The following is a 27,763-nucleotide window of genomic DNA, read 5'->3' on the forward strand; positions in this document are numbered from 1 at the left end:
AAATCATAACATGTTGTACTTTACCAAAAGACTTTATTTTTCATGGTAACATTATTATAAAATAAAACATTATTCTTTGTAATTTTACAATATTTCAAACATAATACATATACACATTTAAATAACTTTGTGAGCAGCAATAAATTTATCCGCAGTAGATCTATATATAATTCAATTCTAGTTAAAACATTATTTTATTCATTATAGGAAGGAATAGAAACTGATCTATAGACAGCAAGGGAAAGGAAAAGTCAATTGGAATCTTTACATTGATAGTTGAAAGTAAGTGACTGTGTTGACTACAGGGTGTCTGTCCTTTGTGTAGGTTAAAACATATATTGTCCCGCGTTTGTTTTACAGTAAAGTGTCCCCCATGCCTTAAGTGGAGTGTCCAAAATGAGAGGCTATGCTTTACTACACAAAACCTGTGCTCAATTGTTGTATGCGAAACAATAAACGTCTACCAGAATATGAAATTTAAATCCTTTATGTCGTAATATAGACATTTTTACAATCAACTTGTAATTAAAACATGTCCATGTGGAATGTAAGACATAATTATTTGAGATACACAAACCTTACTCTCTTAAGCTCTGTCTACATTATCAAACAAGTTTGACAAAAAGTGTGATGTTCCAAATAGGGTAGTTATATATCCAAATAAGGTAGTGATATGACATCACCATTGCCATATATGGTCACATCACATTTTGTTGTCACATAAAGTTTGATAGTGTAGACAGAGCTTTAGCCAATTAAAGAGTGAAAAAAAACCTGGAATGTAACAAAAATATATTAAAGATATGCACTCCTTAATTATTACTAAGAATAAGAACTGTGGTAAATAAATTTCATATAAAAATAATCTTTATGTATAAATTAGTTATCTTCAATAGTACTTATTAATTTCGTCTTTGTAAAACTATATAATTTCAACCTAAAATATCAAACGAATTGCTTGAAATTCTTCATATACATTCATCACGTAAATATTACAATAATTCAATATTACTATTTCATGATTGGTTAATATTGGTTTAATGCTCATTTATAAGCCACCAGGCTGCCGGTTATGGAGAACGCCTAAATAGATGTAAAGTTCAATATGTATTCTTGGTTTTGAGATAGTGAGACAGAAGCACACAGTACTATGGAAGGATTAACTCACAAGGACTGAAAATAGACCAGCACACAAAAGTCTTTGGGCAGCAGGTTCAAGGTCTTTTAAAATGTTTATAGTACAGAATGGAAAGGATTTGAAAACAAATATTTTAATAGAGAACCAGGTGCACTCTTATTTCATTTGTTCTTTATCCTAAACCATCACGCACCATCACTACAACCATCAGTATCACTAGTACAGCAATATCATCACAAATAAATTATCTAAAATTTAATTCCAAGGAATGATTGTGAAGAGTTTGGAATCTATTGAGCCTATGTAAAGCTCTGTCTACACTATCAAACTATTTTGACAAAAAAAAGTGTGATGTGTCCAAATACAGTAGTGATATGCTCAAATATAGTAGGTATATATATATACAGTATAGGTCCATATATGGGCATTTTTTGTCATATAAAGTTTGATAGTGTAGATAGGGCTTTAGATGCTTTGTACAACAATAAAATGTGGTTCTGTAGGAGATATATTAGTCTAGTAGAATAATATGTAATGATTACTTTTCAAAACTAAATGTGGATCTAACAGTCATGGATAACTGTGAAAATTTGTATTAGGGCCTGTACGACACGGAGCAGGCAACAGTGAGGCACCTACCAAGATTAGCACACACCGAGATGATCCGCTACTCTTTTCTTCAAGTAGTGGACACAGTGTATGTTAAACCATGATTCTCACTGGGACATAATAATACAAAGACATAAGCGCACCGTAAGTAATTCGACCAATCACAATGCAATTGAATATCTAAACTGATGCTTGTGATTGGTCAACAATATTTAAAATAGACTGTATGTACACAGGACCAACAGCTTTATGTCCAATCAAGAATTTACTGTTAAAACTACATCATGCTGATAGTGATATACTGCTGTTATCCGAGGCCATCAGGAAGAGTTTCTGCTTTGGTAAAATTTCTAAAGCACTCAGATTTCCTTTAAGAACATCAGCTCGTATCTTAGTGTTGTACCAATTGGCCTACAAATAGAACAAAAAAAATGGTTCAGAAAAATAAACAGAGAAAATGACACCACAATTACACATATATAAATACATAAACATGAGTACTGATTGACTACAAGTAAAATCCCTAGGTGGGCTTTACAGAGGAAAACAATCGTATTTCCCAACCCCACATCCCATTGGTCTAATTTATTTATACTCTCTCAATACTGGTAAATATGTCTGGTATCACTGGTGTATTCTGGTACTGCAGCATGTGTTTTTAATGTTAAAACATTTCAAATCTTTTGAACTTCAAAAAAAAGGTTTTTTTGGGAGAGGTCCTAGTTTTCAGAGAGTTTGGAGAATTAACTGCACATAGACAAAATATTGTTTTGAAAGCTGTTACCTGTGATGATATTGAGTTATAGATGCCAATACGGTTAGATGTTGTACCAGAAACAATCTCATTCTGGCAAATAGAGAAACAGTGCACTGGCTCACTAATACCTAAAATGTAGAATATATTATGGTCTTGTGTTATTCTATATTTATGTACTTTACTTGTAACATAGCAGAAACTCTAAACCTAATCGGCTAAATGAGTCTAGTTTAGTGAATTTCTGCTGTATAATAAAATTTTATTGAAAACAGATTTTCTTTGTTAAGCTATGTTTACACTTTATGTGACAAAAATGTGATTTGCCAATATGGACATGATGATGTCATATCACTACCATATTTGAGCATATCACTACCATTTTTGGGCACATCAAATTAGTTTGATAATGTAGACAGAGCTTTAAGTTCATTGTTAACACTACTGTAAACTCTTAGCATGTGCTTATACATGACATATCGTACCTCTAAACGAACAAAGGCGATGGCCGTCATCTCTCCACAATGCCATGCTATGATCTACTGAAGAGGTAACAAAGCTTCTGTCTGTGTGCGCTTTTATCTAATAAGGAATGAAATCCAAAAGAAATTCAAATTAAAGGAGAAAATATTGAGTTTTTCTAAAAGTAGTAAAACATCATAGAGAAAAACCTGGAGAATTTAAACAAGGATTTTTAGCAATAAATTATATTGTTATATTTACGAAAAAGAACATACCTGTAAAATTTCTCCTTCGTGTACCTTCCAGCCACCTAGTAGAAGTCCAGTCCTCAGGTCAACCATTGACAGGACACCAGATGACAGACCAACCCCTAACAGGTTACCCTCTTTATTGACAGCTAGGCAGCGAATCAAACCTACAACAAACAAATATATATATTCTGTTAAGCTCTGTCTATACTACTATAAAAAAAAAATGTGATGGGCCCTTATATGGACATGATGTCACTACTATATTTGGGAATATCACTACCATATTTGGGCACATCACACTTTTTGATAGTGTAGACAGAGCTTTATACCTCATTTTTTTTCTAGATATTTAACATTATTATTGAAGACAAACTTTCTAACCTAATGGACCAGATGTAACCTTGAATTCTTGTTTCATATCCTTTATTCTTGTGTCAATCATTCGGACGCTGGCATCGGATGTCCCGGCCAGCAACGTACAACTCGGAGCAGGACACTTGACCAGGACAGTAGCCGAGGTTCTGGGCATGTCATACTGCCGAATCTGAGCACCTTTGAATGGATCCCATATCTGTAAATCATATACCATGATTACTATTAGTACGTTAATGCAATGTCTTTCCAATACTTTCCGTGTTAGTCCTCAAAGCACTAGATAACTGATCATGAGAAAAATAAATACTGAGCGCTATAATAAATCATTTATTCCTACTGTAATTAGATCCTACAATGGTATTCTAAGAAGATAATGCTGTGAAAAATGAACCTGATTTTATTTGTTTCTCTCTGTGTTTTTTGACATATCTTATATTTTTATCATGATTGTTGTGCTTGCCTTTTTGTGTACTTTTTAAATGTTTTATGAATTTTTGTCTATCACAACAACGATGACTATGAAGCTTAAAAATTGTTTGCCCAAGCCTTCTTTGTAATTGAGAATTCCAGTTTTTAGTTAAAATGACATGCATGAGTGAATTTCTTAGTACTATAGTTACAGTAGAAGACTACTAATTTTTTTTTGACTGATCATGGTTTTCGATTGATGCTGTCTTTGGATAACAGCAATTTCTAAGTCTAATGATGATGTTAATGTTGATCATGATTAAAAAAAGGCAGGACAAATGTCTCACATGAACAGTGCCATCACAAGAAGCAGCCAGTCTAACTGACTCCAGGAATGTTACAGAAAAAGCTGCACGTTTATGCAAGTAGTATGTCCAACGAGACGATGCCTTATGGCTGCCATTGCCATGACTCGTCAGAGACCACACACGCACAGTCTTGTCTTTGCTAGCGCTAAAAAACGTCTGCTCATCATCAAGTACGTGTAAGGAACGAATACCTCCACTGTGCCCTAAAAATAATATTAAGTGTCACGAAAAATTGTCTTATATTTGTTTTCAATCTGCAGCAACTAATGAACACAACCAAGTCTTTTTCACACACAAAAAACAATTATTTATTACAGCAGAACTTTGGGGGAACCTCTATTCAGGGGACAACTTCTATTAATGGAACACTTTCTTGCGAAACAAACAAGGGACAATATAATGTAATGGATCGGAAAGCTTCCGAAGTTTCTTATACCTACATTATTGGTGGCGCAATATATTGCATTGCATTGCTATTGTTCACTACTGGTATTCGCGGGCGTATTTGCATATCAGGTGAATGATTATATCGAATAGGCTGCGTGAGCGTTGGTTCTGCAGAAGTTGTTTTAGTTGTTGTCTGAGTAAGACATGTTATATACTGTATTTCTTTTAAGTGTGGATTCTCGCCAATACTGTGAGTAGATAATTATTTTCTATACAACCATAATGTTTTACAGTATTACTCCATGTGCATAACCGAGTTAAGTTGTTATCGTTCATTATTTGTAACGACAATGAATTCACTGTTTATAATTTCTCTTTGATATACAGCTTTGTCTTATTAGATAGCATACATGTTGAAGTTAGTTGTATCACATACCATGTTGAAGTTAGTTGTATCACATACCATGTTGAAGTTAATTGGATAACTTACCAGGTTGATGTGATTAGTAGTATGAAATTGGTGTATTGGATCCAGGTATAAGTTCGTTAAATGTTATATACAGTAATACTAATGTTATATACAGTAATACTAATTGATAATTAGTGAAGTGACCATATTATAGTAAGCTTGCTTGTGATTGTTTTTATTGTTGAATTATATTACACTGCTGGAAAAATAATAATTATGACGTTGTTTTATACAGGGTTTGTTCCTGTTTAGAGAAATAAATGATACAGAGTAAATGCAGCCTCATCTTGCGTATTGTTTTGTTGCATGGGATACATGGCTTCACAAACCAAACCTTAATGGTCTAAACCTAGCAAATCAATATTAAGGATTCCCGAACCACGACAAATTGGCGTCACGGACAGGATGGATGCAACGTTTCAAGCGTTCCTGAAGGAGGATTGCATTGTGTATTTTCAACAATTGTTTTACCAAACCCTGGATCGTGCATAAGACAAGGAGTATTGGACAGATAAGATTTATGAACTTAATTTAATTTTAGAACGGAAAGTGTATGGTTTTATATATATTACAGAATCTTTGTTCCGATGGACATGGCAGCCAGCGTGTTGTTATTTAAGATGATGTTGTGAATTGATGCTTATACTTACCTTATATGAAATATTGTTACTTTTGTATTACATTTACGATACTTATTTTTTGTATTGAAACTCTGTTTATTGTAGTAGTGTTTAAAGTATTTGTAGTTACTATAATATTGTCACAAATTCACCTTCTGCAATGTCGCTAGGCGAATCTAAATCTGAAGCAGCTGCAAGCGGCGATGGCGTTAATGATATGATTGCGGCATTAACTAATGTTTTAAAAGGCGTTTCGGTTCAGAAAGCTCCTCCGATTAAGTTAGTAAAATTTAAGGGTGTTCCAAGATCTCCTGGGGACCTTACGTTAAAAGAATGGCTTGAAGATTTTCGAATTTATTGTGATCATTATTCGTTGGGCGATGATGATCGATACGATACCCTGATTAGTCATCTTGGTGGCTGTGCGAAGGATGAGGTTAAATGCAGTATGAGCATGTGTGAAAATGGGAAGAATGTGAAAGCGGCTATAAGAATTTTAGAACTCGCTTTTAAATCGGAGGATTCTGTTGCATCATATAGTTCAGCATTCTATTCTAGGCAATTGTTACCGGGTGAAACCTTGGCTGAATATAGCCTTTCTTTAATGAAATTGTACTCCCAACTTGTCGAAGCGTCTTGCCCCTCTGAGCAATCCGCTTTGAGACATCTTCAAGATACTACTTTAAAGCAGCGTTTAGTGGACGGTGTTCGTGATCCTACAGTTAAGCGTGAATTACGTCGCATTGAGCTAGCTTTTAGAGGAAAATCTTTTTTTGATATGCGCGAAGAAGTTCTTGAGTTGTATAAAATTGATATTGTTAGGTCAAATCCGCGTGCACATGGCGTAGAATGTAATGAACGGCCCTCAGAACTATCAGAAGTAAAGCGAGAATTGCAAGCATTAAAGAAACAAATTAGCGAAATTCAGCGTTCCCAATTTATATCTAGTCCACCTAAGTTTAATCAAAATTCTACAGGTCCTTTAAAATGTTACAATTGCGGTAAAAATGGTCATACCAAATCTGATTGTGAAATACCTTCTGGGTTGTGTTGGTTTTGTAGAGGAAGAGGTCATTATTCATATGCATGTCCACATAAGAATCGTAGTAGTAATTCTAATACTCCGGGTATCCAACGTAGTGATTCAGATACGCCTACTCAAGATATAATTAATACTGTTTCTAAGTCACAAGCCAATCATCCAATTCCAACTGGTAATGTTGAACGTGAAGTTCATATCCCTGTTGTTGCCACGGACAATAATGGAAATATGTCTAACGCCCAATCCTTGAAATGTTCCGATGCTGTTTTAGTAGATAAATTAGTAGCCAGAAGTCCATGTACTATCGTTAGAATAGGCTCAACTGAGTTAGGTTGTATCTTGGATACAGGGGCTGAAGCTTCAATAATTCCGTCATCGGTCTATAATAAGCAGTTAAAGTCAATTGTTGGAGAGCTGGGATCTGTTAATGGACTTTTCATGAATGTTATCGGTGTTTGTGGGGTGGAGGTTCCAATCGAAGGATATGTAGAAATTCCCATTGTTATAGGTGAACAAAAGTTAACTGGTAGCTTTTTGGTAGTTTCAGATGCTGTCACTGTAACTAATCATAGTAATGAATATCCTGTTTTGATTGGGTGTAACATTTTACGCGAATTACAAGGTTTCCATCTATTACGTGATCTTTCACAGGTAACAGCTACACATGTTGATGCTCCATGGAATAGAAAGGCTGAAATTCTTTTGCAAGTAGATGAGGATGAATCAAGTATCTTAGTTTCTTTGCAACATTCTGACGTGACTGTTCCTTGTGATTCACATTCAGACATTGTTGACGGTAGTGTAAAATCTGATATTGATGATTGTAAATTTAGTGACCACACCCAAAGTCGACTTGTATCCGTCGGTTCTGTGCGTAAGTTATATGACATTAATCACTCTTATTCTAATTCTTTTTGTGGTACCGAGTTAAATTCTGAGAGCCAGCAGTTACCGCCTGGGGTAATTATCAACGGTAACCTTGATTGTGTGGAAACTCAACTAGTGACTAACCTATTGTCCAAATATAATCATGTTTTTTCTCATAGTGCTTTTGATGTTGGAAAGTGTGATGTTATTCCTCATGTTATCAATTTAAAAGATGAAACTCCAATTAGACTACCATATCGTCGTATTCCTCCTCATTCTATATCAAGTGTTAAGTCTATGTTACAAGAAATGTTAGACCAGGGAATAATTAGGCCGTCCAAGAGCGAATTTGCAAGTCCCATTGTGTTGGTCAAAAAGAAAGACGGGTCTTTGCGCATGTGCGTTGATTATAGGAAGTTGAATTTCCAAACGTTGAAAGATTCATTTCCCCTACCACGCATTGATGAGGTTTTAGAAGTACTCACTGGGTCTTGTTATTTTTCTACCTTAGATTTATCTCATGGATTTTTCCAAATTATAATGGCAGACGAATCCATTAATAAAACTGCATTTAGGGTTCCTTGGGGACTGTATGAATTTGTTCGTATGCCGCAGGGTCTGTCTAATAGCCCGGGAACATTTCAACGTGTAATGGAATATGTATTAGGCGACATGAATTTGACTCAGATTGTGTTGTACTTGGATGACATTTTGATATTTTCTTCTTCGTTTAAACAACATTTATCTAGATTAGAAAATGTGTTGTCTAGATTGTATAAGTATGGGTTAAAGGTTAAGGGCAAGAAGTGCGATTTCTTTAAGACGGAGGTAACCTATTTGGGTCATGTTATTTCATCTGCTGGAGTTGCTGTAGACTATGGGAAAATAGAAAAGATACTGACCTGGCCAACGCCAAAAAGCATTACTGAACTTAAATCATTTCTGGGACTCTCTTCATACTATCGAAAGTTTATTTGTAATTATGCCAAAATTGCTGCGCCTTTGCATTTGGTAACCCGGTTGTCTGACACACAAGCGGGGAAGGCCTACAGGTTTCGTTGGACTGAAATTGAAGAAGCTGTATTTGTTGAATTAAAAAATGCTTTAACTAAACCCCCAGTTCTTGTATATCCCAAATTTGATGAACCATTTGTTATTGAAGTAGATGCCAGTTTGAAAGGTTTAGGTGCTTGCTTGTTGCAGGACTCTAATGGTTCTCTTCATCCAATTGCTTATGCAAGTAGAAGTCTTCGTGGTGCTGAATGCCGATACCCTGATTTATCGAGTTTTAAGTTGGAGTTGTTGGGGTTAAAATGGGCAGTGGTGGATAAATTCGCTTCTTACATTCAGGGTTCAAAGGTTACCATTTTTACTGATCATAATCCTTTAGCGCATTTAAAAACTGCAAAGCTTGGCGCTACAGAAAGTCTTGTTCTCCGAAGGAAATATTAGAAATTGGTGATCGGGTTTTACTTCGCCGAAGACATTTTAATACTAGACATAAATTGGCTAATAAGTTCGAGGAGCACTCATATATTGTTGAGACTATTAACAAAGAAGCAGACGTTTTTGGTATCCGCTCTGCAGTTGGGGGTCCTTTGAATTATGTTAACCGCAGACGATTGCGATCAGATCCTAGGAGTGTGGTGGAAGAACCGGTACATTTTGATTGGAATGAGTGGTTGCCGTATGATGGTCTAGAAGCGGATGTAAACTATAAAGATGAAAGTTGTGAGTCTGAATCTGACGATGATGTTGAAAGTTTTAAGATTGTTGTAGATGTGAATTCTGATAAACAAATAGATGTTGAGCGTGATGATTCGGGAGTAATTCCAAGGCGATCATCTCGTTCTACAAAAGGTGTTCACAAAAATCGATATCGGTTACCCATGTCCACTCTTCAAAAATAAATTTGTTTGTTTCGCTCCTTTTGGGTCAAAAGGGCATCCAAGCGGGGAAATTGTAATGGATCGGAAAGCTTCCGAAGTTTCTTATACCTACATTATTGGTGGCGCAATATATTGCATTGCATTGCTATTGTTCACTACTGGTATTCGCGGGCGTATTTGCATATCAGGTGAATGATTATATCGAATAGGCTGCGTGAGCGTTGGTTCTGCAGAAGTTGTTTTAGTTGTTGTCTGAGTAAGACATGTTATATACTGTATTTCTTTTAAGTGTGGATTCTCGCCAATACTGTGAGTAGATAATTATTTTCTATACAACCATAATGTTTTACAGTATTACTCCATGTGCATAACCGAGTTAAGTTGTTATCGTTCATTATTTGTAACGACAATGAATTCACTGTTTATAATTTCTCTTTGATATACAGCTTTGTCTTATTAGATAGCATACATGTTGAAGTTAGTTGTATCACATACCATGTTGAAGTTAGTTGTATCACATACCATGTTGAAGTTAATTGGATAACTTACCAGGTTGATGTGATTAGTAGTATGAAATTGGTGTATTGGATCCAGGTATAAGTTCGTTAAATGTTATATACAGTAATACTAATGTTATATACAGTAATACTAATTGATAATTAGTGAAGTGACCATATTATAGTAAGCTTGCTTGTGATTGTTTTTATTGTTGAATTATATTACACTGCTGGAAAAATAATAATTATGACGTTGTTTTATACAGGGTTTGTTCCTGTTTAGAGAAATAAATGATACAGAGTAAATGCAGCCTCATCTTGCGTATTGTTTTGTTGCATGGGATACATGGCTTCACAAACCAAACCTTAATGGTCTAAACCTAGCAAATCAATATTAAGGATTCCCGAACCACGACAAATTGGCGTCACGGACAGGTTAACACTATTGCCAATCCTTATTTAAGGGAGAGCCCTATTGTTGAGTCCCCTTAACAAAAGAAGTTCACTCACCAACGAAAGATTGTAGTTTTAACTGACAGAAGCTTAAGTTTTGATCATGATTTTCTAAAAATGGAAAATAAAAAAAATGTTATATGCAAGACATTTTAAAACTAGAACAAGTTCATGCAAAAACCAAATATGAATTGTGTTTATTATTCTTTATGGTGTAATTTTAAACATTGTGGTGTACATAAATATAGACATAAGCTTAGACATACTGAAACAATATCACATACCAATATACTGCTGCCAATATTTGAACCACGTGCCCATTAAATGTCGGTCACTCTTTTTTTCCCTTTTGAAAAAAACAAATCAATTCAATGATAATAATGAAATTTAATACATTTTGTTTTAGAAAAATAGCATGGTGCAAAACAAAAGTCATACTGTCTCTAATTCTCTAAATTGCAACCTATACATAATATTTGTTATGAGACCAAGTTTTATTCGAGTGAGGTACTTTTCCAGTGACTCCAGTCACTAATCTGATTGACACGATTATTTGAGTGAATACTTATTCGAGTGAGGAACTTATTGAAGTGAGGCACTTATTCGTGAGGCACTCATTTGAGTAAGGCACTCATTTGAGAAAAACAATTATTCGAGTGAAGTACTTATTCGAGTGAGGCACTCATTCGTGTGAGGCACTCATTTAACTTACCTGAGTGAGGCTTAGACATTTATTTAGGGTAAACAATAAAACTTACAACAAGCTTGGTTTCACCATTCCTTTACTCATGATAGGAGAAGAACTACGCTGGACATCATCCAGTCTACCATTCCTCAGCAGCGTTTGTTCTGTGGGGATGCTTGATATTGCTGACGTGTTTGAGATATCAATGCGATTACCAGTCATTGTCACATTCGTCCCAAAGCTGCCACAATATTCATCCTCATCCAGTCGACTTGGCTGGACTGTTTAATGAACAAGAAGAAAAAAACTATGTAAAGAACCTTAACATATGAAATTTCATTAATTAAAAGTGGTAAAATTTGTTACTGTAGTTATATACACTAGAATACTTTAATGTTTTAAATACTGAAAAAATGTTGTCATACCAGAAGCACCAATGTCAACAAACCAGCAAGTGTTTCTTCTGCTCTCATCTTTAAAAAAATAAAAAATAAATAATGATATTAAAGTACTTTCAAACGAATAAAAATAATGAGAAATACAGGATACAATAATATTAAAATGTGTTTAAGACAAGAAATATTTGTGATTGGGTAACAATGTTGTAAATTAGTAATAGTAGTCGTAAACAAACAATAGTTTACCATCAGATCCTTCACTAGCAGCTGGTGATAGCAAGGCATTCATAGCTATTCTTTCTTCTGCTAAAGCTTTCTCATGTGCATTGGACAACTTCCAGATTAAATCACTGTTCTCAATGTGGTTTGACATGTAAATACTACAGGAAAAACCCACAGAAATACATACATAAATTAAAATATAAAATAAACAAAAACTATTAACAATGTTAAATATAGTGGAGTGGTATATTTCTGGGTTTGATGCCTGCCTCCAAATTAACTGCTACGGAGTTCAAATTCTGCCTCAGTCAGGTTTTTTTCTTATAATGAAAAAAAAAGTTCACTCCGTTCCCCAAGCCTCATAATGATACTTATAGTTTGAAAGAAAGATTTACCGTAGGTAATTAAGTGTCACTGCTCTTGCAGCTGCTGTGGGTTATTGGAACTAAGGCCTTACTTCAGATCTATCATACATTGGACTATTATTATCACACCAATCATTAATTTTACCAATTCTATTGAGAGTATGAACCAGCAATACAATAATCTGTTATGTTACTTACTCTCCGATGAGATGACAGAGTGGAATGTAAGCTGCGTTGGCTAGTTCTGGTGTGAACGACTGCTGAAGCTGCTGGCGAATATCACCAAAACCTTCGCTCTCTTCAAACATCTCCAAAGTTTCTTGTGGCATGGCTATAAATAAAATGTGGTGTGAACAGACGGTGAACAGAATTACCAAATATAAGAACAGTACAAATAAAAAAATGTATGTTGATGATGATGGTGATGTTGATAACAATTGTGGTAGTGATGTGAGGTTGTTGTTAATGTTGATAAAGATGATGTTGTTAATAACAATGATGACTATGAAGTAGAAACAATTTGCAGAGTACTGATGATGCTAATAATGACGATGATTATATTTTTTATGTTATGACAATAAAGATTATCTAAATGCTTAAAAAAATAGAACAAAAAGAAACTTACGAGAATTGCTAATTTGATCAGACAATGAGCTGCCAAGTTGTGTGTTAAGTGATGATGTATTCTCTTCTTCTCCTTTCAAATTCTCAAGCTTGGTTGGCGTACCAATCTTGTAGGATCTTGTGTTGCTGTCCATCTTAATCTCGCAATACATATCCTCACTGTCAGTACTTAGTGTAAGACTTGTGTTGCGCTCATAAGCTGCGAATGATGGAGAAGTATAACTTGGTCACATGAAAAAACTTTTTAGAAAATATCTTCATAGTTTTGCAATTACACATGTGTCTATAGAAAATATTTATCTGTCCATCAATATCTTTCCAATGTTATTAAATACAAGGTAAATAATCCTTCAATTTGAAATGGCAGCCATAAGAGACACTGTATCAAAAAATGCAGGTCTGAGCATACAAATTAAAACTTTTTTTTTTTCTATTTCATATGCATCCTCCAACAGCAAGTAACTCGCCAATTACAGGATGGATAAACTATTTTATAATTTATCATGCTTATAAACTAAGTCTCATTTGTTGAAAGAGTCGTGAGTTACAATCCTGGCACTACAGTAGGTCAAGATTGAACCCTGGACCTTGGGATTGGAAGGCAAGCACGCTCTACAACGACCATAGTGTTTAACATTCATTTAGAATTTAACAGAACCAAACTGCAATTGTCTAAGAAAACGCAAGTAACCTTTCTGCCGTAGTGCAAGTTCATCAGATCCGTCCCCATGAATAAGACTAAAACAAAGAAAGAACTGCTGTACAAGTGAGATCATGTGTTCTCGTGCCATCTCGCGTCCAATTCTCCCAGCGATTGATATTACGATGTCTACGATCTTGAAGCAGATGACAGAACGAACATGTCCACCGCCGGAAAAGTTAATAACTAAAGATGATAACGTCATGATTATAGGTTTCAGGATTTTTTGTAGGACGAGCTGAAATAAAAAAAATCAAAAAAGATTAATATACATTATAGTTTGGTAGTAATATGCTAAGTAAATTCACTCAACAGAACAAATAGTGGGAAATGTCTTGTTTTTGAGCAATCATTGTGCGAGCCATTTGGTTTTCATGACACTGGTGTAAATATAGTTTGATTTTTTACTACAAAATAGTTTTCATTTTGTTACTCTTAAAAATGTTTGATCATAAATTATGAGACTTGCAGACAAAATTTTCATGATAAAAATGTAAATATAATAAAAATTAATAAATCATGTTAAAAATGTTGTTGTACCTTTAACTTTTCCATAAGCTGTGTGTCATTGAGGTAAGGCAGAAGAAACTTAAGTAACGACAGACAAGATACAAGGCTTGCTTCACTTTTGGTGTTCATCTTTTTACGAATCGATGCTACCTATTAAAAAATAAAAAGAAAATGGTACGTTCCATGTTATAAAAAAAACACTTTTCCATATTAATCTTTATGTTATATTCTTATACAGTAGATATAATGAGTAAAATTGGAGACTGAAGTAAAATATATTTTATACTTTTTAAACATTTTTTTTAAAAAGAATTAACTTTCACATCATCTAAAAGCAAAAACAAGATTCAAAATTACAGGATGGGAAACACATGCTTTCTAGACCAAGTATAATATGAGGCTTAGGTAGTTAGAAAAGTAATCAGCAAAAAGCCTAGGACTGTCACAGGATTTGAACCAAGAACCATTGAATTGGTAAGCAAGCAGGTCAACCACCAAGCTGCAGTGCCATTAACAACGATGAAATAAATTAGCATAAACCTACACATGTTTGTATATAAGGTAAGTACTGTTTAAATATTAATTCTTCTCCATAAATATCTGCAATGTGAATAAGGCTATAGAAAACAGGTTCAGCAAATGTATCGCCAACCACCACGCGTTTATCCATGAACAACACATCTTCATCTGCAAAAATAATACAATATCAAAATCAATATCAAAATCAATCAATCAATATCTAGAAAAACAAATCAGCAGATTTCTTTCATTATTTTTGTCAGTATTAGCAATTCAGTGATTTGAAGTACTAAAACCTAATGGTTCTGTCTGTTCTCTAGAACATGTGTCTTATGTGTCAAATAAATTGCTGAATCCATTGGGCACATGATGTCACATAGTTTATGTAGTTTCTGCCTCAATAACAACATGTGCCCAGGGACTGGGAAGTAACCCTTAAAATAAACTAGCATTTGAAGAATTGACCCACTGATTTATGTTGCACAACTTTGCAATTATTAATTTAGTATTCTCTGTACATTCATAAGAGCATAAAAGAAAAGAACATTACTTACCACTACTACTTTCACTGTCCGAGTCCTCATCAAGCCACCTCAGTTGCTCTTGATCACAAAAGCACTTCTCAAGGATCAGTAGTAGTCGTTTGCTAAGATGCACAGCAGTCAAAAAGGGGCCGATCTTATCTGCCAACCACAATATGCTTTCCATTGCAGTGTCTATTAGAGTTGTTCCTGGTGCCATCTGAGATGTGCTGTTGTCTATTTCATCAACACCCTTGACAGAAGTCTCAATGGCCAATGCTTCTTCCACTTTCACTGATTCAGCCTTATCATCATAATAAAGTTTGTGTCTTGGGGAAGGTTCATTGATATCTTTTGGTTGGTTTGTGGGATCTCCGTCTTTGTCATTTTCTTCTACCAGGTTTGGTTCTTCACTTGCGTAACCATCTGAGCTTTCATTCATCTCTGATGAGACCATTGTGCTTTCCCCGTCATTGACAGTAAGTTGAGAAGAACTTTGAGTACAATCATCACTGATATACTCTTCTTCATTCTCAAAGTCAAGAGCATCATGGCTTTCAGAAACTCTGGTTTGTGTGAAAGACCTCTGTCGCTGAGCATTTAACACAGGCATTGGGAATTCAGTTTCGGATCTGAAGCTTGGACATGCATGCTGTCCTATAAGTACTTCTACAAGAAACTCAACAAAGTTACACAAAAAGCATTCAAAACCAAACCGAGAGATCAACTGTGATAGAAATGCTTTGTGGAAGATCAAAATAAAGTTTGATGATTTGAAAGATGATTTATACATGTGCTTGAGCAAACTACAAAGTTGGTTTTCTGTGACCTCTGGGCCTAGATGCTGACCAATGATATTAAAAAGAAGAAGGAACGCATACAGCCTACAATCCTCCTTCTGAAACAACGGAATCAAGCATGGCAATAGAAGATCTTTTCCTTCTTCAGTCAACCCTTCTAGCAACTTTGGAAGAAACTTTGCAATATTTTGAATTTCTTCAAACACATGTTGCTGCTTCGTCATCTCGGTACTTTCAGGCGCTAGTTCTTCAAGAAATGCAGTTAGCTGTTTGACTTTACAGATGAGTTCATACATGGCAGGGAAGTAAGCAGGAAACGGGACAAAGTTTCCATGAGTTTGAAGGAAGAGTCCAATAGAAGGTGGTGGATATCCTTCCTTAATGGCAACCAGCTTGATGTTCTTTGAATTGAAGTCTGGATTGTCCAGTTGAAGGAGTTCCCGTAGTAAGTTTTGTACTGGTCTTAAATTTAAAAGAAGACATAATAATATTCTGGTTAATAGTAAAAGTATCATTTTAATATATTTGCATAATTGATTACCCAGGTGCTCACAAAATCTGTAGGACAAACTGGGTAATCATCTTTATCATAAAGTAAATTGATACATGATTTAAAAAAATCACATTGATTCTGAGAAAAAAATAAGCTACACATATTAATACCAAAGAAATTGTTTGGAATAAGATCACCACCCATATTCTAAAGTACATATTAGAAAACTACAGTACAAAACATAGTCTATAATAATATTATCAAATTGTATATATTGAACCAAAGATTTTCATACCTTGGTATATCTGAAAATTCTCTAATACAGAGTTTTCTAAGTAACATACAACGCTGGTCAAAGTTCACACCTTGCCGTTGCATCTGCAACTTAGGAGCTAGGACAATTTCAGCTATCAAACAGCCAACCATCACAATCTCTTGTGCTAGCAGTTTATCAGACTCATCTTTAACCTTTGGAGCAGAAAATGAAAGAAAAAATAGTTTGAAGGTCAAAAAGTTTTGTGATTGAACCCATCCACTATGTAAAATAGTAGATTTGATATTGCAGTCATACCTCAAAGTACTGTAATTAACATTATTGCTACACCAGTATTATATAATTTAATATTTTATATAAAAATTGATGTCGTTGGGTGTAGAGACAATACAAGTTAATTTAATTACAATACAATGTTAACAAAAACAATAAAAGCTTTTATTATTTGAAGTTACATTGTTGTCTACCCTTACGTACCAAGAAGCTCTATTCACCATATTGATAGAGGAGGCTAGACCCAGCTTGGCATCCCTTAAATCCACTTCTGACCTGATCAACATACTCTTTTTTACTTACAGACAATGGTTGTTGTTCTTGGCTTTTGACTGGTAGCTCATGCAGTGATTTACCCGTAAACGTATAAAGTGACTCAATATGATCTAACATTGCTAATGGTTTGTAGTCTTCAGGAATCACAATTGTCATCATTTCTGGTCGAGGAGGAGCATACTTTATTTCAGCACTGTCTGGACGAGGTCTTCAATTAAAAATAAAAAAAACGTATACAGTCAACTCTCCCAATACCAGACACCTTTAGGCTGGCCTATGGCTGACCTTTTGGACCTCAAGAAAAGGCTTTGGGAGAGTTCTCGGTTTTCAGAGAGTCCGGTATTTGGATTGTAGACTGTACACTATTTCACAATTTCTAATACAGATTTTAAATGCACTGTGTAATACAATCACAAGTTTCAATTTGGAACCTTTAGCAATACTGTGCATATATATTATGTTATCATGTTTTAATTTTTTCATTAAACTATTAACTGTTTATGGTACCTGAAAAGTTTTTTTATGGGATTTTTGCTTGAAAGGTCATCATTTCCAGTTAAGGCAGCACTCAGAACATCTTTAACAACTTTGAAAGGTTCCTGGGATGTTAAGGTGCTAGCATCAAGCTCATTACCCTGCTCAAATTCCTAAGAAAATATTGTATTTAACTTTAGATGGTGAGTAGATTATTTTATATCTGCAGGCTACACAATACAAGACACACCAGAGAGGAAAAAAGGCTTATGGTGGTTGTCAGTGATAAGGAAACTTGTCTGTTTTGTATCTAAATTTGTTTAGGAATAGTGTAACAAACCTTTGAAGTTACAGCACCATCACTCCTACCAGATGACGTTTCTCCAACTAGTTGGTTTGTTGCCGAACCAGGATCAGCAGGGCTGTCTGTGGACAACGTACCTTCACTAGTTGGAACCTGAAGAAAATATTGAAATGCGATTTTGTTGAGTATAACAATTATTCAAATGAATAAAATTGCATCAAGAATTTAATACTAAGTTTTAAACTGTTAAAATTGTGTGCATGTGCACAATTAAAATGATGTAACTACTTCCTGGGTCATAGTTCATTGCAAATTGAAACCTCTCTATTATATTAAGTCTACAAATAAAGAATATTATAAACAAACTGAAAGGTCAACCATTCGAGAAAGGTCAAGAAAAATAACAAACTCACCTCTATTTTAAACGACTTCTGTGTAAATTCAGACCAGTAGAAACGCGAGGACCACTTAGGAGCTTCCGGTGAAGTGAAGCGTGACATTGTAAGGCGTTTAGGATGAGGATGTGCAAACAGTTGAAGTACTCCGTGTCTTCTTGGTTCTGTATGTTGGTCCACTAACTGCAAGCACACATTACGTGCTTTAACTGCCGCATTCCCTGATAACTGAAAATTTGATACATGAATAAAGTGATGCAGCCGATATTTATTTATGTCATGTGCCCATATATGGACATGATGTCATATCACTACCATATTTGGACATATCACTACCATATTTGGGCATATCACAACAATATATGGGCACATCACACTGTTTTTATCAAACTAGTTTGATAGTGTGGACAGGCCTTTAGGTGCAGTAAGTGTAACGATAAAGATGAAGGATTAAAATAAAGCGCTATTTTGTAGCATTGAGCAACTAGGAACATTTAACATGAACTTCCTGTATCTCTGCAGTTATGCAGTTTTGGTTGCAATGGGCTGCATTAAATGCGGTTATACACTTTTATTTTAATACAGTTATACAGTAGTACAAAGTATAGACTAACAGGCTTTAGACCAGACTTAGGTCTTTATATTGTATAAAAAAGATCAAAAAAAAAAAAAAATAGAAGTTTAAAAAAAATACCTTATAGCCAAATGTTAGATCAATCCACTTATGTAGTCTTTCCGACACAAAATCTCCTTCTAATATTCTACGATGTTGACTGATAAATTCTTGAGGACTATTAGCCCATGTTGGCAGTTCCAGGTCAGGCAGGTCATCGTGAATTGACAGAAAAATACTCGGATCTGAAAAGAATTCTGGGATACATTCATCTGGAGTCCAAGTTTGTAGTCTTTGAATACTCACTGGGTATTCATTTGGAACCCATTTAGACCTGACATGCTTACAGAGAACTGCTTTTGGAGTCCTTCTTGCGTGATAAATATAGTAAGTGATCTCTGATAAAATATCTGATATGTGATGTCGAGGTTGCGAAGGCATTCCGCCGAGATTCGGTATAGACGCTTCATATGTTAAGTCTAACTGCTCGTCTCCTTTATTTAAGCGATATTTAGACTTGGAGAGGTCTCGGAATCCACCATTTGGACACGAGAAATCCATAACCCATGGGAATATGGGATGGTAATTAGGATTTCCCAACTCCCGACCTGTGAGGCTATTTAAGGCCATTAAATAATCAAAGTTACTAATGTTTCCTAGCACCCAATCTTGTACTAGTTTTGGTAGATTTTCTTGAGTTGTTGATTGGTCACTGCATTTAATGGAATGGTTAGGAGATCCACCAGTTGAGTTGTTTTTTATGCACGAATCCAGTTCATCATTACTCATGGAGTTCTTTGGAATGTTGTCAGTCTTCATTCTTATAATAGAGTTCCAATTTGGACCAAGGAACTTCAACCAGATATCTTCCGTCAGCTCAAAGTTTCTTAAACTGATGTTTCCGCAAGGTATACCATTAGCGTGACAATGATGGATGGCGTGGAACAACTGGTAAATAACAAAGAGCAGCTTAGCGTGAGAGTTCTGCAGCATGGCAGGGCTAAAGAGAATGCTGTCGTGAAGTGAAGGCTTAGGTTCTACCATCAGAAGGTACAGCACATCAGTAGAATCAACAGCACACAACATTGGGTAGATATTTGGATGGCCAGGTCTGGTTTGCTGGTCAGTAGCAGATTTCTTCTTTGTTTGAATAATTGGTATATTGTAAACCTTCTTTATGGCATCAACCAAACCAAGTTGCCGCACCTAAATATTTCATGACATTAGCATTATGTATAACCATGTACAATGTCAGAGAGGATGTTAATGCTTAAAAACTTTATGAGTTAAAGATACTGCCATAGAGGATATAATACAAAAAAATGTGCATAGTACTCACAATTATTGTCAATAAATCCAAATATTATTTAAACAACGTTTAATTACTTACTCTCCACCAAAATTAAATCTAACATATATATTTTCTTTACCATTTTACTGTTTTGAAAGTTTTTATTTTAGTGATATTTCTCTTCTTATTATATTCAGTTTGTTTTTTCATGTGTGATCCACTTGTGATACCAGTGCTAAATAAGTTAGTCAACTGGGTCAGTTTTACTTACTTCTGTTTGTTGAGACTTCACGTACATTGATGATAGAGTTTCATATTTATAAAAGTTTGATTTCCATTGATGAACAAATTCTTTAGTAGATATAGTCTGCATCCAGTCCATCAATTCCAGGTTTGGTGCAACTTGGCTATCAGCATTCAATGCAGGTATGCTAAGATGAGTAAAATTGTAAGACAGACATTTAAGTTTTAAGTATGACAAAAATTAGTATAGTTTCTAGATGGAGTTTTGACTTGTAATTAGTAAAAAGATAAATATTTTGGCGTTTCATACATATCATACTTAAGCTTGGATTTTCAGACAAAAATTGAATCGTCGACTGATGGACTAACATAAAAAGACAAGAAATACAAAATACGCAATTTTATTGTTAAATGGCATGCAGGTATGGCAACTAGACATGATAAATCAATTAAATATTAAAATATTTAAAGCAAATGACCAAAATAGTCTTTCCAATTCTTTTTTTTTCTTTCTTTCATTTGTTTTTATTTGAGAGGGAAGCAGTACGATGTGAAGACCTCATTAAACTTACCAGCAACTACTGTTGTTTACTTTCTGAAACGCTTTTATTTCCAGCCTCTGCCAAGCTTCAGGTAGATCTTCATATGTCACAGAATAGACACTAGAAATTTGATGGTCAGATGCTGATAATGTCCCAATGCAGCCTGTTTGAAGCATCTGCTTAACCCATTCTGTTGGTACCTATAAAACAAGATGGTGAATTTCACAAATTACCATCATAATCACCACTGTACTATTTTGTAAGACTCTACAGTAAAGCTCTGTATACACTATCAAACTTTGTGTCAACAAATGTGATGGGGCCATGTCATATCACTACCATATTTGGGCATATCACTACCATATTTGGGCACATCACACTTATTTGTCAAACTAGTTTGATAGTGTAGACAAGGCTTTAGCCTCTAGCCTAGAATATAGAGAAGGCTAGTAGTAGGTTAACAAAACGGGTTTCGACTAAAACCTGCCCAGAGAATGCCTACAGAATGTACTAATAAATGCCCATATTTAAACATAATTTGTTATAAACTGAGGCATATTTCCCTTTCAGATAATTTAAATGGATCAGTTTAGAGTTTCATCAACTACTTTATATTTTTATAAAAGTGTTTATAATTGATGAAAAATAATGATGTTATATATGACTGCAATAAATGAATGTAATAAAGTAATGAGAGCTACAGCTCAGTGGAAATTTAATTAACAAATATACACGATCAAATCTTAATTTAATAATCATTTACTTTACAGATAGATATATTAGCTTATACCATGGAGTAATGGCCTATAATAGCCTAGGCCTAGTTCACTAAGTATATGATGTTGTCACAACGTTGCTGCAATATTTTTCTACTTACATTTATAAAACATTCAAGGCCAAAATTATAGATCTTAGATAAACAAATATATTAAATAATAAAAAACAACCCTTCTGTTCGGTCTTCGGCACTTCTTTTTCAGTGCCTCGAGCGGTTCAGTTGTGTTTTTTAGACTAATAGTAGGACCTCAATTAAAAACAAGCCAATAAAATTATATTTTTAAAAAAAAGCAGTAAATGTTTTTATAATGGCCTTTATTCCTATATGATAACTCTAACAATCAAGCCAGTATTACGTGAATATAGGAATAGCTAGGCGGTCTGTAGGTACTACCTGGATTCACCCCTACTAGGCTACCTACTCTAGCTAGATTACTACTAATCTGTAGGCTACGAGAGAGGGTAGGTACGGTAGGCTAGGTAGGCCTAAACTAACTAGCCGGCATATCTCAAGAGGAAAAAACAGTCTTACTGCAGCAGTAATTGCTCCATTTTCTCTACTTTTTACCAATCTAACATCTAGAAACAAATCCTTTGAAATCTGGTCAATGCAAATGTTGCTTTCCATCTCACATTTCTCAAAAAAGTACTTTTAATTCAGTTGAGAAAAGCAAAATTTGATCAACAGTGATCTATAATAGCAGGAACAACATAACCTTTCACCCGAAGATTGTTCTATTATTTTATAGGGGATAAATTATTCGTGGGCGTAACAAAAACATTAACAATTTCTAATCCTTTTATATCAAAATCTATTTTATGAAATAGATTTTAAAGCTTTGAAACACACTATTGTTAATTAAAAATATATATAACAATAAATGTAATAGGGTTGGCTTATATATACCTTGTAAAAAAAACAATGTAAATGGAATGCGCTAATAAATATAATGCATATTCATAGATACCTAGTTACCAAAAGAAAAATATCGTAAAAAAAAAAAAATAAAAAAATACGTATTTAAAAAACAATTTAAATTGCAATATATTTCACAATACATTTAACGGTACAAAATAATATATAGTATTTCATATATTATTTAAAGATAATTTTTTCTTTTTAATTAGTTTAATAATTATGAACCATATTGACACCGAAATTGTAGCAATGTAGAAATTCCTATGTTTAAATATAAACATAATCGCTTAGTCACTTCGATCGTACATCACTTTCAAGTCAAGCCACTGATTCTCCGAGTCTGATCCCTAGTAGGCAGATCGACCCCAGCAAGGTGGCCCCACTGTAGAGAGTATAGAGCTTCGGTTCTCCCGAGTCCCAGCGCTCGGTAGTAGAATCACGTATGTTGGAAACCGCCGTGTTATGATGCGTGTGCTGGTCTTCCATAGGGTGTAATTGTTGTAGGCTACAATTCCTGTCCTCGATCAACCTAGGTCCAACTAGGGCGGGAGGGAGTCTGCTCGTCAATGCTTCAGTTCTTCTTCATTGGTACGATCACAAACGCTGTGCCTGTGGCACGTAGCGGATTTTTTTACCATATGGAAGACCTACACACTATCAATTACGTGTTTTGAATTTAATTGTAACATATGTGTGTATTTTTGTGTGCTTGGTTCAAATGTATAATTAATATTCTTTTTTTTTGATTATGCAAATAAGCAGAAGAATGTTGAGTTAAGAAAGGTTAAGTTGACTACTTACTAGGCCCTTTTTTTATTATTACTACTATTCATTAATTGATTATTTGTTGGTTTTGTGATGAAAAAGAATATTTATTAATATAATATTTTAATAATACGGTAAAGATAGTCATTTTAATGTTTTTCCAAGTGCGTACATGGAATATAAAATTGGGCGTGTCATAGAAATCGACGAAGGTCAGAGAGAGATGTAATAAGAACACTAGAGGGCGTACTCGTACTCCAGACTGAAAAGTGATTCACCGATTCCAACGAACCAACAAGATGGCGGCCGCCGCCATTTACGGCGTAAATGTGTTCAAAAACATTATTTAATATAAAAAAATAATAATAATCTAATATAATACATTAAGACCACATAAATTACAACACATATTCTTGTCAAAGCACAGTGAAGTTTTTATAAAATGAAATAGAATTATTGTTAATCGCAATAGAATAATAATAATATCTTGGTAATCTAGCATTTTTTTTAATAAAAACTTCACTGTGCTTTGACAAGAATATGTGTTGTAATTGATGTGGTCTTAATGTATTATATTAGATTATTATTTTTTATATTAAATAATGTTTTTGAACACATTTGCGGCCGCAATCTTGTTGGTTCCCCTCCTGTTGGAATCACAGTCTGGAGTACGCCCTCTAGCCTTCGGCGTACATCTCACTGGTCGTCACCGTGTCTCATCATCATCATGCATATTAATCTCCAAGCCAATCAAATAAACGCTTTATGGAAGGAAACCTTAGATAAATGCCAAGATTTAAACATGTTTGAACACGTTTTTGATACTGACAATTTTACTTTTAATTCATTCTCTGTTAGAACCATAGATGATCATGTTGCAGATGCACAATTTAGAATAGATTGGTTAAATAATATAAACCAAAAGTCATCCCTTGAAGATTACTCCAAGCTAAAAGAAAGTCCTAGCCTTGAGTGTTATCTCCTTGATAAAACCAATTTCACAAGTGCAAGCTTAAAATTTAGATTTAAGATCGAATACTTTACCCCTTGATGGACGAACCTGTAAATGGTCTAAATGAATATCTGGCCACTGCACTATAGGCTGGACCTTTAATACAGCGATGTCATATGAGTGGTAGCCCCCAAGAGGCCCTATGTCAGAGTGGTGAAATAGAAAATATACAACATTTTTTATTTAATTGCCAAGCTCTTAATGCTATAAGAGAGATTGAATTAGTAAAGCTAAATAATGACCTTGAAATTTTGGATGAGTCTGCAACATGGGAATATTTTATAAATGCTAATGTAATGAAAAAACAATTTTAGTTTTAGGGGGGGGGGGGGACATTAACATTGATCTTATAGTAAAGCTGTCTTGGCAGCATTTGATAAATATTGTAAACATTTTCTTGAAGTTGCCTGGGAAAAAAGATCTGAATTAAAATAGAGCTAATTTGCATTGTTGCTAAAAAAAAAGTTAAGAAAAGCCACTGCATTGGTTTTGTTTTACTATTGGATTTAATGTCTATGTATGTATCGCTGAGTGTACATACATACATGTTTGGTTTATAATGTTTATTTGTATGTAGTTTAAGTTGACTAATGAATGTGTTGCCAATGATCCAAAAGTGTTTGTCAATAAAGTTATTATAAACGCAGCCTGCCTGTACCGACGTGAAAGGGGAGGAGCCATGATGGGAATGTTGTCGTATGTGTAGACTTTAGTGTACATAACAGACACATAGTGTTTCCCGAGTGTTTCGTTTAAATTAATTTGGGTTTTTTTTTCACATGTTATGCCTTGAGTCCATCCGGTGAGTTTATTCTATTCAATATTTATTCTATTTTAAAATTTGTTTCTATTTTTTTCTCATGTTAGTCAGTTTTGCAATTAGGTACATTAATTGAGATTGTAGAGATTCATTATGAAAACAATAAGAAACACCTTCGGGTCGGGACCCTTATATGGGTGTCACGGGACAGTAATACATTTTATAAACTAACATCTATGGTTTCGGACAAACCCCTACAACGAATCCCTGTCATATCTTCCCTCCACTTATGGGTTTCTGACTGTTACGGCACGGTTCCTTGAAGTAGTTAACAATATCAAATACAGTGGAGTAGGCTGGGGGAAGGGAGGATTCCCCCAAAAGTGTAAAAAGTCTTTTTTAGACACTAGGCCTGTTTTATATTTATGCAAATATTTTCCCTTGATGGCATCGGTAGTTAATAAATAATAAATTGATTTACATTATAAATAGTACAGTATAACTCTCGAATAGAAGCCCATACTATCTTGTGTTATAGATATACATGTGAACTTTTTTCAATCAATCGTACATTTTTTTGGTATTATAATAGTAACCATAATAACGTGTATTTACAGTGATTTTTACAAAAAAAATATTTATTATAAAATATATACAGTGATTATTTACAGTAATGATAATAATAAAAATTAATTGTTTATATTGACTATTATTGAAAACAGAAGTTGAATAATCAAATACTGAATAAATACAAAGTTTCATTAGAGGTTTACAATCAATGGAAAGATGAATACATAAGTGCCTCGTGTGTAGGCTAATTAAAAAAAAAAAATAAAATTTGTTAAATAAATAAATGTTTGATTAATTAAATTTTTAATTATCATTTTCAGTAGCCAAAATATTATATTTGGTATTATATATATAAGTTTTTTTATTTTTACACAGATGATGGAACCCAAGAAATATCCCGAGGAAATGTCGGAGGAAGCCGAAGGAGATCGTGTTGAAAGTATTCAAGGTACGTCACAACCAGGAGTACAAGAACAAGAAATTTCATTTCAAATAAATGAATTCTGGCGGAGCAGGCGCATCAGACGACCTGTTCAAGAAGTGGGTAACGTTAGTGCTGTTCAAGAGGTGATTATTTACAGTAATGATAATAATAAAAATTAATTGTTTATATTGGCTATTATTGAAAACAGAAGTTGAATAATCAAATACTGAATAAATACAAAGTTTCATTAGAGGTTTACAATCAATGGAAAGATGAATACATAAGTGCCTCGTGTGTAGGCTAATTAAAAAAAAAAAAAAATTTGTTAAATAAATAAATGTTTGATTAATTAAATTTTTAATTATCATTTTCAGTAGCCAAAATATTATATTTGGTATTATATATATAAGTTTTTTTATTTTTACACAGATGATGGAACCCAATAAATATCCCGAGGAAGTGTCGGAGGAAGCCGAAGGAGATCGTGTTGAAAGTATTCAAGGTACGTCACAACCAGGAGTACAAGAACACGAAATTTCATTTCAAATAAATGAATTCTGGCGGAGCAGGCGCATCAGACGACCTGTTCAAGAAGTGGGGACCGGAGCTGTCGTGTTTCATGATCCTCTCCATTTGAGCATTGATGAGCAAAACAAAAACGGATATTTGTATCTGTAAAATACAGATAAATAGGCCTCGCCTAGTAGACCTATCTGTGAAATCATAATTATGAAAATATTAAAGACAAACACAATTAACAATAGAGTTAACCCGTTAAAATTCACACCCGACTTTAGAATGTCTCAATATATGCAATTGTTATATTTTGTGTATAGGCCTACGTCAAGGATTTCTTTTTAGTATTGGTTTTTCAAAGCTATTCTCTGCTGCTATACGCAGCCATTATAATTGGTATTAAGGTTCTCCTAAAAAAAACTCAAGAAACTAAATAATTAGCATCTGACGTTTACAATTTTATACTATATATAATTATATTAAAATAATAAAAAAATAATTTGTTATATAGTACATGTGTATTGTTGGTAAATATAACAATGCAATGTTAATATTAAAAGGTTATTCTATTGAAAAGACATGTAAGTCATTCATTCATAATTTTCTTGGGAGACTTCGTTGGTTCCAAAACCTTGGTGTGCACTTTTTAAATATTTCTTTCTAACTTTACTACCTATATGAATTGTAAATATAGATTAAAATATTTAATGTTTGTATATTTTAATACTGTATAATTATGCTTACTTTTTTGTAGGCCTATTTACATTGAAATTTGTAGCTTTAAAATTGTAAATTGTACATATTATATATTATGCTTCTGTATTGTTTATCGCTTTAAATTTTTGAGGACCCCCATTAAATCAGCTCGCCAGCTGGGCCACCCTCTTGAAATATGGTGAAATAAATAAT

At 34.1% G+C, this 27,763-nt stretch overlaps 1 protein-coding gene across 1 annotated transcript; it reads right to left on the reverse strand.

Annotated features, from left to right (window-relative positions):
- Positions 1-1,386: 1,386 nt before the first annotated feature.
- Positions 1,387-22,553, reverse strand: LOC144851796 (WD repeat-containing protein 81-like). The gene is made up of 27 exons (XM_078709419.1): positions 22,421-22,553; positions 21,142-21,311; positions 20,598-20,757; positions 19,117-20,241; positions 18,441-18,650; positions 18,064-18,180; positions 17,757-17,896; positions 17,277-17,457; positions 16,722-16,894; positions 15,167-16,395; positions 14,634-14,780; positions 14,124-14,239; positions 13,575-13,821; positions 12,885-13,082; positions 12,458-12,590; positions 11,919-12,052; positions 11,700-11,747; positions 11,348-11,555; positions 10,874-10,935; positions 10,647-10,700; positions 4,345-4,568; positions 3,596-3,785; positions 3,239-3,378; positions 2,987-3,083; positions 2,532-2,632; positions 1,945-2,158; positions 1,387-1,913 (listed from the first exon to the last, which is right to left on the reverse strand). Exons 1-26 carry the CDS (start codon positions 22,514-22,516, stop codon positions 2,030-2,032), a joined length of 5,829 nt encoding a protein of 1,942 aa, XP_078565545.1. The 5' UTR covers positions 22,517-22,553; the 3' UTR covers positions 1,387-1,913; positions 1,945-2,029.
- Between the last annotated feature and the right edge of the window lie 5,210 nt (positions 22,554-27,763).

The sequence above is a fragment of the Antedon bifida genome, chromosome 9 (assembly GCF_963402885.1).
Source record: "Antedon bifida chromosome 9, ecAntBifi1.1, whole genome shotgun sequence".
Lineage (NCBI taxonomy): Eukaryota > Metazoa > Echinodermata > Crinoidea > Comatulida > Antedonidae > Antedon > Antedon bifida.